This window comes from Sturnus vulgaris, chromosome 29, assembly GCF_052056855.1.
Source record: "Sturnus vulgaris isolate bStuVul1 chromosome 29, bStuVul1.hap1, whole genome shotgun sequence".
NCBI classification, from domain to species: domain Eukaryota; kingdom Metazoa; phylum Chordata; class Aves; order Passeriformes; family Sturnidae; genus Sturnus; species Sturnus vulgaris.
Window position 1 is genome coordinate 5,420,041 of NC_142271.1, and position 12,882 is coordinate 5,432,922.

Genomic DNA, 12,882 nt, shown 5'->3' on the forward strand with positions numbered 1-12,882 from the left:
GGTTTTCTGAGGAGGTCAGGAACTCGGGGAGCCTCTGGGCTGTGTTTGGAGGAGGAGGGGCTGCAGGGCTGGGCAGGTGTCCTCTGCTTTGGGAATTTGAGTTGAAACTGGAGGTTCTTCAAACCCTGCTGCTGTTCCCCTTCTCTCCTCTGTGACTGGAGTTCAGAATCTCAGGGTTTCCATGGAACTGAGATTTAAGGTCCTTTCCAACCCAACCATTCTGGAATTCTCTGTGTGTTCAGCTCCCAGTGATGCTCCTGAAACCCCTCTTGGAATGCTGGCCATGGCTTTCTGGGGTCAGAGGGGATGAGCCCAGGGTGGCCATGCCCTGGGTGAAGCAGCTCTCCTGAGGACACCCCTCAGTGTGCCCGAGCTCCCAGTGGAGCAGCTCAGCAAGAATTGTTCTGAAGACTTGGCACCTCCACACATGAAAACCAATTTCAACATCTGCTTGGGTCGCATTCAATTTTGTAGTGTTTGCTCTGGGGGTGGAATGAACTCTTTCCTTCTTGTTCAGGAGGGGTTTATATGGGTCAAGGCCAGCTCTGGTTTCTGCAGAATTGAAGCTGCTCTCCGTGGGGCCAGATCTGAGCATGTGGGGGTTCTAAAACTCCTCCTTTGCCTGGGGCTGGAGCCTGGGGGGCTGCAGGAGAGCAGTCCCTGCTTCATCCTGCAAGTGCTCAACACCAGGGCTCTCCATCTGCTGCCTCCACAGCTCCAGGTAAGACAAACCCCCGAGTGCTGCTCCTGGGAACGGCATTGGAGCTTCTGTGCAGGTCAGGAAATGAAATCAGATTAAACCAGGAGTTGTGGCAAGGACTGAAAGAATGGCAGAGGAGGGAGCAGGCAAGGGACGGGTTGGGTTTAGGGCAGGGAGGGGGGATCCTGATTTCCAAGGGGGAAGCAGGCACTGGGAGGTTATGGAACTTCGGGAGGGTTCAGGCTCATGAATAACCGTGGATAACACAGAGAGGGCTCTTAAGCTCCCTGGGGGTGCCAGGTGAGTGCAAATTGCACTTAAACTGCATTACAAAATGGAATTTGATTTGACTGACTTGCTTGACTGCTAATATTTGCACAGAACTGGTGGAACTTTTTGCTTAGATACTTCTCTCTCTCCCTGAGGGCAATTCATTGGTAGGGGACTGCACTGGTGGCTCCAGCAGTATTTCTTCTGACTAGGAATTTACTTCTAAGAGATTTATTACTACAAATAAAGTATTTTACCTGTAAGTTTCCAGAAAAAAGAAATTCACCTCTTGCTCCTCTCTTGTGGCTGTAGGAACTGCTTAGAGGTGGAGCCATCAGGCCTGTGCATATACCTGAGTAAAAATACCCCTAAAACACCCCCCCTGCTGTCTTCACAGGTACTGGCTCAGGAGGGGAAGGTGGTAACACCAGTGGGATTTCCAGGCAGGAATAAACATGTCAGCCTTGGAGCTGGGGAGGCCAAGGAATGGTGCAGCTGTCCTTGGGTTACTCCTCACTGCTGCTCTCCTTGGGACTGTCCATGGTAAGTGAACCAGTCCATCAGGATGAACAAAGATCCCCTGAAGGAAAATCTGGGTTTTACAAGACTTGGATCCTTCTGTTTTCCTCATTGCCTTTGCCTTTCAAGGGAGGTGTCCCTGCCCTTGGCTTGGGGGACAAGATGATCTTTAGGGTCCCTCCCACCCCAAACCATTCTGGGATTCTGTGGCTTTTGTTTTTGTTTGCTGATGCTGTCAGTTCCTTCTGTTGGAGCAATGTCCCAGGTGAGCCCTGGGATGGTGGCAATGAGTCCTGAAGGAAAGCACCAGGTTTGTTCCTCTGGGATGGCAGGAGCTGAAATCAGCTCTGGTGCTGGCTGTGCTTCAGTGCTGACTCAAAGGATGTCCTTCTGCTCAGGCCTTTTGAACTCCTGTGTCCAGAAAAGCATTTGAGCTGCAGAGGGAAAATCCTTTAGCTGGGAAGAGACGCTGCCACAGGTCACTGCAAACCCCAGAGACAGCAGCTCACGGGGCAGGTGTGGCCAGCATCGTGAATCCCAGAATAACCTCGGGTTGGAGGGGACAGGGGAATGCTCCAAAGCTTGGTCTTTGCTGACTCTGGAATTCCTTGGATTTATTCCCCAGCTGCAGAGTTTGCTTTGCTTTATTTGCCAGCTCTGCTTTCCTGTCCCTTGAACCTCTGGAAAACATCCACTGTGGTCTTGAGGGTGCACCACAAGCATTCCACCCCCCAGGAAAGCCCAGGGATGCTTTTGGGGCAAATTTAATGCCATGATGTGTCTGTGTCTTACAAGACATCCATCCTTGTCTTAACAACAAATCTCCTGACACCCACTTGGCTTTGCCATGGTTTCACCCTTGCTGATGTTTGGCATTTCCCAGGAATTCCTTGCCCACATCCACACATCTCAAATGGAAGGTCCTTGTTCCCATGGGAAGATGAAGAGTTTTATGAGGATGGAGACATTCTGAAAGTAATGTGCAATAAAGGATTTGCATTCAAAGGCTCTGGCAGCAGCATCACCCTCCACTGTGGCAGCGATGGTGAATGGAATCCAGCAGTGCCAGAGTGCATTCCAGGTGGGACAGAGTGGAGGCATGGTCATGATAGAAGCCATGGAGAATTTTCCTGCACTCCAGGTGGCCCCAGATCAACTTCTCCTGGGTTAATATGGAATATACAGGCAGCAAAAGATTCAGATGGGCCCCGTGGAAAAAGGGCAGGATTTTGGCAGGGTTGAGCTGGTGCCTGGAGGGATGCAAGGGTGGTGTGTTGGAAGCTTCTAGAGGCTTGGGAGGTTCCTGAGAAGCCTTGGGAGACATTTACCCAGCTGGGAGGGGATGTGGTTTGTGCTTGGGCTGCTTTGCTGACACCAGGCTGGGGAGCAGAGGATGTTCCCAAGGCATTTCCCCTGTCAGGAAAAAAAGTGTAAATAACTGACACTGCTCCAACTCCTGACCCAGCACACAGAAATATCCACAAAAGCTCAGGAAAACCTTGCCAGGAGGGAAAAACCTGCTCCACCTCCCAGGGCAGCCAGCACTAGAGCTGGGGACAATTCCCAGTGGTTCCTTTAGGGTTACAGAGCAGCCTGAGCCCTGCACCTGGGGGATGGTCACTCCTCTGCCCAGGGCTCAGATTTGGTGGTAGCTCTCCTCCATAGAAAGTTCTTTTTTGGAAATCCACAACATCCTTTATTTTCCATTATTTCTAGAACCACGTTGCCCAAAGCCAGACATCCCTCATGGGAAAAATGTTCATGAGAGTGAGTACACAGTGGGGACCGTGGTGAGGATGGAGTGTGAGGAAGGCTTTGCCCTCCTGGGCTCGAAGTTCATCACCTGTGAGGATGATCTGAGCTGGAATCCCACGCTGCCCTTTTGTGACAAAGGTGAGTGTGACACACACAGAACAAGAGATCTCCTGCACCAGTGGGAGATCTGCCTGCAGCACCTGGGGACACGGGCTGAGCCAGGTGTCCCCTCCCCAGAGCTGCAATTAGAATCATTAAGGTTGGAAAATACCTCCCACACCATCAGGTGCAGGCTTGGACTGAATCCCACCCCCAGTGCTGTATGCATGAGTTTCCTGAACACTTCTAGGAGTGGGAAACATCCTGATATTTCTGGAGCCCTGAGCTGCTGTTAGAGGCCAGAATCCAGGCAGCAGCTCCTTGTGAATTTGTCTCACACCAACCATGAAGTGAACTTTGTGCTGATTTCACAGAAATGCTTTTGATTCTCAGTTGAAGGTGACAACTGCACGTGTCTATGTCCATTCCCTTTATTCCACAGCCTGTGGGCCCCCTCCAAAAATCCCCTTCGGGTGGCACTCGGGGAGCCGTGGTGAAGGGTTCACCTATGGCACCCAGGTGATGTACAGGTGTGCAGAGGGGCTGTCCCTCATTGGGAACGAGTCCCTGTACTGCACCTCCGAGGATGGGGACAACCTGACATGGAGTGGACCTGCCCCGGAGTGCAGGGGTGAGTGTGGGATCAGGGATGGGATCAGGATTTGGGGTCAGGGATGGGATCAGGGTTTGGGATCAGTATATGGGATCAGGGTTTGGGATCAGGCTGAGCCAGACCCTGGGGGCAGTGTTAGCACTCAGAACAATGGGTTAAAGCCAGCAGGGCTGCCTGGAGATGCTGCTGCCTCCCCAGGATGGGGGGATGATCCATGTGGGAGTGACAGAGTCTGGATGTCGTGGCTGGGGCCAGCAGGGGGTGGGGAGGGGCAGCCCCGGTGCTGCTGTCCCCGCAGGCAGCCCTGCTGTGTCCCGCAGTGGTTCGGTGCCCCAAGCCCGTGGTGCAGAGGGGCAGGATGACCCCACAGACGTTCACCTTTCCCTACGGGCTGCTCCTGCACTTCTCGTGTGACCAAGGCTTCAGGCTGAGCGGCGCTGCCCAGAGCCGGTGCCAGGCTGATGGCACCTGGCACCCGCCCGTGCCCACCTGCCAGCCAGGTGAGTGCCAGCCCTGCCCAGCCCAGCCCGGGGGCTGCTCTGCTGGCTCTCAGGAGGGGTTTGCAGGGTGTTTTCTCCTCCATCTCACCGCATAATTTGATTTTTTTGTGTGTGTGTTTCCCTCCGCAGTGCAGTGTCCCAGCCTCCCGAGGCAGGAGGGTGTCGTGGTTCATTTCAACAAGCTGTGGTACGAGGTGAATGAAAGCGTGTCCTTCTCCTGCACACGGGCTGGCTATCCAGGGACACCTTCCAAAACCACCTGCTCGGCTGATGGCACCTGGGCACCCCCACCCATGTGTGTAAGTACCCCCAGGTGCCCCATTTTTCCTGGTTTTTTTTTTGCCCCGTTTATAGCCTGGAATAGCTTTGGTCCGGCTTCACCAGGGCTTTGTCATCCCGCACTGGAGTCTCACTCTGCCTTTGTTTTGGTTCTTTTAAAGAAAAAATCAGATGTGTGTGAGAGGATTCTTCACAACAAAGCAGCTTTCCAGTGTGGAATTCCTCTGTCAGATGTGAAAACCCTGCTGGAAGTCCAGAAACTCTACCTGGAGATCCAGAAACTTGAAAAGGAGTTAAAAATGACCACCTAAAGCTGCCTGGTGGCGCTGGGCTCGTAAGAACCATCCTCTGTGTGGTGGATCCTGATGCTGACCGAGGATTTTTTTATGACTTTGTAATTCGTGCTAATTCTGAAGTAGACAGGACAAAATTTAACAATTGGCCACAGATTTGGTCACATGAGGAATTGTCTGGGGGCGACTTTGTGATGCTTGTATCCCCAGTTCTTTGTTCTGTTGAATATTAAGTGCTACAATTTAAGACTGGATCCAGAAGTGAAAAAGAAAAGAAAAAGTGCAAAGTTTGTTATCAAAGACTGCACTTGCTCCCCTACATCCTTCACACAAATTATATTGTCTGCAGTAAACAGCAAAAAAAAAAGCTCTCCTTTATTCTTAATTAGTTTTTGGCTAACAGGAGTCACTGACTTGTGATTCAATTTTTAGGGCTCACCAGGTTCAGTTTGTGGATCACTTTATGCCTTTTACAGCTTCACATTTACATCTGTTTGCTACACTGGCAGTTCACTGTTAGGAAGGAACTGAGTGGAAAGTGAATTTTGGTGGCACAAACAGGCACGAACGTGGTGAGAGCAAAGCAAAAATGCCAGGGTGGATGGGTCCATCTGTGTGTGCTCCAAGGACAAATAATTGTACAGAAAATAATGGCTGGGTTTGGAATTTTTTTTTTTATCCTGCAACATCCAGTAAAGGGGAAGTGCTGTGCAGGCCACGACCAGAGATTATAATAAACCTGCAATTGTAATCACAGCTCTGTTTGGGGTTTAATGATCTGTCCTATCTCTAGTAAAGGGAAATATTTATATCATACATATGAAGTATATAAATAAAATATCTGTAAGACATTAAAATGTATATAGTATATACATATTATAAATGTATATGATATATACATATATATAAATATGCATATATAATATATTATATTAATAGTATATATTAATATTAGATAACAATATAATACGTTTCATATACCAATATATGCTATAATAATTATATATATTATTTATAATTGTATACTATACAATTATGTAATATAATACACAATATATTAATATTAATGTTATTATATTAATATATACATATATAATATATGTATATTTTATATATACACACTATATATTCACACACTATATATATATATATATATATAAGAAATATACATAACGTGTATATAACAAATAGGTTTATTTATAGCGTGTGTAAATAGACAGCTCAGTTAGGTTCTGTTCCATGAGTGCAGGGATGTTGGGGATGTTTTCACAGCAGTTTTCCCTCCCGACCCCACCTGCCCTGGGTGCTTCAGACACGAGCCAGGCTGGGGGTGGTGTCAGTGACACAGCGACAGTGTCTGCCTGTCCCCAACTTCCCACTGCAGCTTCCCCTTCCCTGCAGGCTCTGGGGGAGAGGATTTCTGCTTCCAGGGCAGCTCCCATCCCTCGCCATGCCCCGGCTCCTGCCGTCCCTGCTGGCAGGGATGCTCCTGGTGCTGCAGCCCCCGGGGACTCAGGGTGAGTGTCCCCCCCGTCCCTCCTCAGCTCCTGGGGCTCTGCTTTCCCCTCTCCAGGGATTTGGGAAGAGCTGACAGAGCCCTGCAGTGCCCCAAGGGGATCCAGGAAGGCTGGAGAGGGGATTTTCACCAGGAATGGAGTGACAGGGAAAGGGGAGTGGGTTACAGGTGAATAGGGACAGGTTTAGATGGGATATTGGGAAGGAATTCCTCCCTGGGAGGGTGGGGAGGGGGCTCAGAGCAGCTCTGGCTGCCTCTGGATCCCCTGGCAGTGCCCAAGACCAGGCTGGACAGGGCTGGGAGCAGCTGGGACAGGGCAAGGTGTCCCTGCCATGGCAGGGGTGGCACTGGGTGGGGTTTAATGTCCTTTCCATCCCAAGTTTAATGTCCCTTCCGTGATTCTCTGTCTGATTCTGTGATACCTCAGCCCTGGGGCATGGCCAGGCATCCCCCAGCTGAGCTCAGGACTGCAGAAGTGCAAATCTGCTGAGTGCTGAATGTCCCTGGGAAGGGGAATAAGCAGCAGTTTCTGTCTGGAAGTTGGGGCTTCAGTTAAACCCAAACCTTTCCAGAAACTTCTCCAGCCTGTCCCAGCACCCCCCTGCACCAGCACTGCCTGTGCACATTGCTTTTATTCTTAATATTTATTGCTTTCACTTCCTGGTGCTTCTCAGCTCATTTCACAAAGCCAAACATGACTAATGAGGTGCCAGTAATTAATCTGGGGCCTGGAGGAGAAATAAACAACATATTTTCCAAGGTATTTTCCAAGATATTTTCCAAGACAGATATTTTCCATGGGGATGGTACCAAAGGCAGCATTGGTGGAGCTGCCCTGGCACAGTGCACGTGTGGGACGCTGCAGCACCTGCATGTGAACCAGGATGTTCAAACACGTTTTAACTCTGTCTTGGTGCCCTGCCAGCACTGCCAGGCATGAAGAAATCCCGGTTAGAGCTGCTGGAGTTTTGTTTTCTCTGTTGTTTGTCATAAGCTCGCAAATATTTCTCATGGGAGACATGGAAAGAGGAGTTTTTTTGTTGGGACATCAGTGATGTGCAGGTGTGACAGAGGTTATGTAGCTGTTGTAGAGACTCTTTTTAAAAATTTTTTTTTTTGCAAGGCTGGGGGGCTGCTGCACCTGGAGTCACTTGTGCCCTGCCTGAGCAAATGCTCCGAGGGAAGGGCAGAAAAGGAGTTTGATTGTGCAGAAAGGAAACCCCACAGATTCGGGATCCTGTTGGTGGCTGCTCAGGATGTTTATTAACCCCCAAACCCTCTGCTTCAATCCCTGCAATTATTAAAGAGCTTTATCTCCTCTCACCCCCCAGCAGAGCTGCCGTGACACTCGGTCACTGTGGTGGCATTATGCAAGAACACCCCGGAAAATCCCCTTTTTTTTTTTTTTTTTAATGATCCACAGAGGCTCAGTGTCCCATCCCTCACATTGCAAACGGGCAGCTGAGCTCTGCTGAGAACTTCACCTATGGCAGCACAGCCACGCTGGAGTGTGAGCCCGGGTTCGTGCCCACTGGCACCACGGTGAGGTGCACCTTCAATGGCAGGTGGTACCCACGGGTGCCCTCCTGCATCCCAGGTGAGCTCAGGTCCCCTCCCGGCCTCTGCCAGGTGCAATCCTGCTCTCATTTCCCCAAAAGCATTTAGAGGCAGCATCCACTGGCTGGCAGCATTGCCTGTGGGATGGCTCTGGGGAGCGTGGCAGGGCTGTCCCTTCCTGCAGGGGACACCCACGAGGTGCCAAAGCGCGTGAGAAGGAAAATTCTCACTCAGCTCACATCCTTTGGTGAATTTTCACCGCTGTTTTCCCCTTCACCCCACAGCCACGCTCAGGGGTGCTGCTGTCTCTCACTTATTTTCGGAGTTTTCCACCCAGGAAAAGCTCCCAGTGCTGAGGGTCTGTGTTGTCCCCTGCTCTGTGTCCCCAGGGCAGTGCTGAGGGGTCTCTGCTGTCCCCTGCTCTGTGTCCCCAGGGCAGGGCTGAGGGTTTCTGGTGTCCCCTGCTCTGTCCCCAGGGCAGTGTCCCCACCCTCCCGCTGTGGACTTCGCTGACCCCCAGCCCCGGCGTGAGTTCCTGGTCGGGACCACCCTGAGCTACTCCTGCAGAGCCGGCTTCTCCTCGATCCCCGGGGTGTCCCCGACCATCACTTGTCTGCAGAACTTCACGTGGTCCTCGGTGCCAAGGCTCTGCCAGAGTGAGTACATCACTTCTTTTGCTTTGCCAACAAATCATCGATTTAACGACGCCGTTCTCAACCCCCTGCTTGGGCGGGCAGGGCTCTCTCCAGCAGCTCTGCCTCTCCCTGGCAATAATTTTGCTGCTCGAGGAGTGGCGTGGCTGGAAAGGAAAAGCTGCAGCTCCCCCTGTTTTTTTAGCGGCTCCAACAAGGATTCAGGGATGCAGGCAGCGATGTGCCATCCCCCCAGCACGCTGATCGCAGGGCTCTCACATCCTTCTGTCTTGCAGCAGAAATGGTTTTCATGCTGTAATTCCCATCCCTGAGCCTGCCAGCTCTGGTTAGAGGTGTCTGCCACAGCTGGGCTGGGTCACTAAAGCGCCGCTGCTGAATCCCTGTGTGCAAATCTCTCCTCTCTGGTGCTGCCGTCCCTCAGAGGTGCAGTGTCCCAGCCCAGACATCCCCCACGGCAGAGAGAGCAGCCCCAGCAGAGCCCAGTACACCTTCGGGCAGCAGCTGGAGTTCCAGTGTGACCAAGGCTACGTGCTCAAGGGCAGTGAGAGGGTGCAGTGCTCGGCTGACGGGGTGTGGAGACCCCCGGTGCCCTACTGTGACAGGGGTGAGTGGGGACAGCACAGCAGGGCTGGGAATCCCATCCGTGGGAGGGACAGCAGGGAGAAAAATCGTGTGAGGTGTGGGGAGAAGGTGCCCAAACCGCAGCACTGAGGGGCTTCAGCGTTTCCATCTTGTAGCAGAAGTGGGATTGATTAAATGTGTTGGTTAATGGCACTTGCAGCCATTTCTCAAAGGGTTCTTCCAGGGGTTGGTGGTACTCCCACTCAGGAGCAGGATGGTTTCTCAAGGAAAACAGGAGGGGAAGGGAAAGGGGAAGAGGCTGAAGGAGAAGCTGGGGCTGTGCTAAGGGCTGGGGTCATGGCTGGGTGAGACTGGGAGCACTGGTACCAAAGCTGGCCAGAGGCAAGGACGGTGAGGAGAGCGACATTTGGCTCCATGACCGTGGAGAAGCTCCCTGCTTCTGCCTCCCTAAGGGAATGAGGGAAAGCTGACTTTTCCCTTTGCTCTCGCAGTCTGTGACCCCCCTCCTAAAATCGCACACGGGCAGCACTCTGGCTTTGGGGTTAAGCAGTTCCCCTACGGCTCTGAGGTCAAGTACAGCTGTGCAGAGGGGCTGTCCCTCATTGGGAACGAGTCCCTGTACTGCACCTCCGAGGATGGGGACAACCTGACATGGAGTGGACCTGCCCCGGAGTGCAGGGGTGAGTGTGGGGTCAGGGATCAAAATTTGGGGTCAGGGTCTAGTATCAGGATATGGGATCAGGGTTTGGAATCAGGTTTGTGATCAGGGATGGGATTAGCGTTTGGGATCAGGGTTTGGGATCAGGGTTTGTGATCAGTGTATGGGATCAGGGTTTGGGGTCAAGGATGGAATCAGGGATGGGATCAGGGTTTGGGATCAGTGTGGGATCAGGGTTTGGAATCAGGTTTGTGATCATTGAATGGGATCAGGGATGGGATCAGGGTCTGGGGTCAGGGATGGGATTAGTGTATGGGATCAGGGTTTGGGGTCAGGGATGGGATCAGGGTTTGTGATCAGAGTTTGGGATCAGGGTTTGTGATCAGGGATGGGATCAGGGTATAGGATCAGGGTTTGGGGTCAGGCTGAGCCAGACCCTGGGGGCAGTGTTAGCACTCAGAACAATGGGTTAAAGCCAGCAGGGCTGCCTGGAGATGCTGCTGCCTCCCCAGGATGGGGGGGATGATCCATGTGGGAGTGACAGAGTCTGGATGTCGTGGCTGGGGCCAGCAGGGGGTGGGGAGGGGCAGCCCCGGTGCTGCTGTCCCCGCAGGCAGCCCTGCTGTGTCCCGCAGTGGTTCGGTGCCCCAAGCCCGTGGTGCAGAGGGGCAGGATGACCCCACAGACGTTCACCTTTCCCTACGGGCTGCTCCTGCACTTCTCGTGTGACCAAGGCTTCGGGCTGAGCGGCGCTGCCCAGAGCCGGTGCCAGGCTGATGGCACCTGGGACCCGCCCGTGCCCACCTGCCAGCCAGGTGAGCGAGCATTTCCTCCTCCATCTCCTGTTCCCTGATTTGTAACTTGCATTTTCAGTGATTCACTAACAAACTGTGCTATGGGGTGAATAAACTGCGCCCTTCTACTGCAAATGTGATGGGCATTCAGGGGTGCTTCCAAAATCTGCCTGGGGCAGAGCAGAGGTTTGGGGTGCAGCACTGCCTGGCTCTGTCTGCCCTTGGGGCTTCCTGAGTCCTTCCTCTGTTTGCAGAAGAAACAACCTTCCCCGAGCTGCTGTTTTCCAGGTGATAGTTGAGTTTTTATCGACAGCTGTGTGTAAAGGAGGCTCTAAGCTGGGTCAGGTGTTCACTGACTTTCCCTTCCCTTATTGCCAAATCCACCCCCGTGGTGGGGATGCCTGGATGAGACACTGGCAGAAAACAGCAAATCCATCACGAATTCTCAGCACCTCTCAGGGGCTGCTCTGACCTTCACCCTCTTGAGGAGAAGTATTTTTTTGCTTTCGCATTTGATTTCACAGCTCCACAATTTTAACTTCCTCTGCACTGGCTCAGCCTTCCCAAACTTCTTTCTGACCTCTGCCTTGGGTTTTCCTTTCAGTTCTGTGTCCACAGCCACGAGTGCCCTTTGGGAGGCTGAAAAGCCCTTTGGGTGGCAGGAGGTGGTACCAGACCAACGAGACTGTCACCTTCGAGTGCCTGCCTGGCTACCAGCTCCCAGACAATGCAATGGTGCCTTTGGAAGAGTCCTGGACAGCCACGTGCTTGCCTGATGGCAGCTGGACACCTCTGCCCAAGTGTGTGAGTACCACAGAGTTATGGAGTGGTTTGGGTTGGGGGGAGCCTTAAAGATCATCCAGTTCCATCCCTGCCGTGGTTCAGCATTTCCAGGTGCCCAGAGCCCCAGGTTGCTGAGCCTGGCTGAGTCCCTGGGTAGGTCCTGCCTGATTTCTATCAAGAAAAGTCCTTAAACTTCTCAAAACTTCTCATTTGTGGTCCTAAGGACGATTCAGCTCTGTTGGGACAGGAGATGAGGAGTGGGTGGCTCTGCCTCTCTGCAGTGCATCCTCACAGGCTTTTCTGGGGTTTCTTTTCCTGTTTAACAGATGAAAGAAGGTGATGCTGATGTGTGTCAAGAGGTTCATTATATTAAATCGACCTTTGAATGTGGTGTGCCTCTAGAAGAAGTGAAAAGTCTGCTGGAAATACAGAAACTGTTCCTGGAGATTAAAAAAATAGAGATGGAACTAGAAAACTGAAATGAAACTGGACCCCTGTAACGCTCACCTTTCCTTTGGTGAACTAAGTTTGTGCAGTCACAGCATCTCTAAGAAGGCTCTGGGTGGTTTTATGGTTTCTGTTTGCATGCCTGGAGCCAGAAAAACAATCACCAGTGCATGGGAGGCTGCTTCTGCTGTGCTGGATGCCAGAGCAGGGAGTGGGTGTTGCTCTAACCTACAAGCTTGATTTGCTCTTTAACTAATAAGTTGTTTCATATTAGGAAGCATAGAAAGAATTTAAGTTTAGCTTTTTAAAATCACCTTCTTAACTGTGGTAAGCTGAGGCAAAAGGGAGTGAAGTCCAGAAAAGCTGAGATGAGTCCAGAGTTGGCTCTGAAGGTGCTTCTGCTGCCGTGGTCCAGCTGAGGTTTGGGTACATTTGTAGGAAACAGTGGTGCAAGAAGTGTTAAACCTGATTTCTGCCCGTGCAGCTCCTGATTTCTGAGTGAGGGCAGTGCACTGCAAAGGCTGCATTTACCTCAGCCCTGGATTTCATCAGGGAACAGGTTCCTGGCTGTGCCAAATACCTGAGCTGGTGTCATCTTCCACATCCCTATTTCTGGTGAGCAAATGCTCAGAATAGATGCTGGAATCCAACCAGTTCCAAGTGCAGAGAGCGAGGCAGCAAATTCCTGTTCCTCAATAAATTCTGATCAGACCCTGTGGCTCTGATGCTGTGGTTATTCCTAGGGGTTTATCCGGGGGGGAGGGGAATTGTGATCTGTCATGTTGGCTGGAAATTGGGCAGATTTCCAGCGGGATCCAGTGGTGGTTCTGGGGGACAGCTGAGCTGGGTGAGTCCTGGGGAGCT

General features: G+C 51.8%; 1 protein-coding gene across 1 annotated transcript; it reads left to right on the top strand.

Moving 5' to 3' along the window:
- The first annotated feature begins 36 nt into the window (after positions 1–36).
- On the top strand, positions 37–12,724 carry LOC148220952 (complement receptor type 2-like). The gene is made up of 16 exons (XM_088180206.1): positions 37–721; positions 1,368–1,513; positions 2,373–2,570; positions 3,206–3,382; positions 3,786–3,974; positions 4,277–4,456; positions 4,586–4,755; positions 4,897–5,043; positions 6,278–6,545; positions 7,968–8,141; positions 8,578–8,757; positions 9,176–9,358; positions 9,828–10,016; positions 10,630–10,809; positions 11,393–11,592; positions 11,898–12,724. Exons 2-16 carry the CDS (start codon positions 1,426–1,428, stop codon positions 12,048–12,050), a joined length of 2,676 nt encoding a protein of 891 aa, XP_088036332.1. The 5' UTR covers positions 37–721; positions 1,368–1,425; the 3' UTR covers positions 12,051–12,724.
- The last annotated feature ends 158 nt before the right edge of the window (positions 12,725–12,882 follow it).

Coding starts and splice junctions, on each gene's coding strand:
- LOC148220952 (XM_088180206.1), top strand. CDS start 1,426: ATGTCAGCCTTGGAGCTGGGGAGGCCAAGGAATGGTGCAGCTGTCCTT. Junction 1,514..2,372: donor TCTCCTTGGGACTGTCCATG/GTAAGTGAACCA, acceptor GGCATTTCCCAG/GAATTCCTTGCCCACATCCA. Junction 9,359..9,827: donor GGTGCCCTACTGTGACAGGG/GTGAGTGGGGAC, acceptor TTGCTCTCGCAG/TCTGTGACCCCCCTCCTAAA.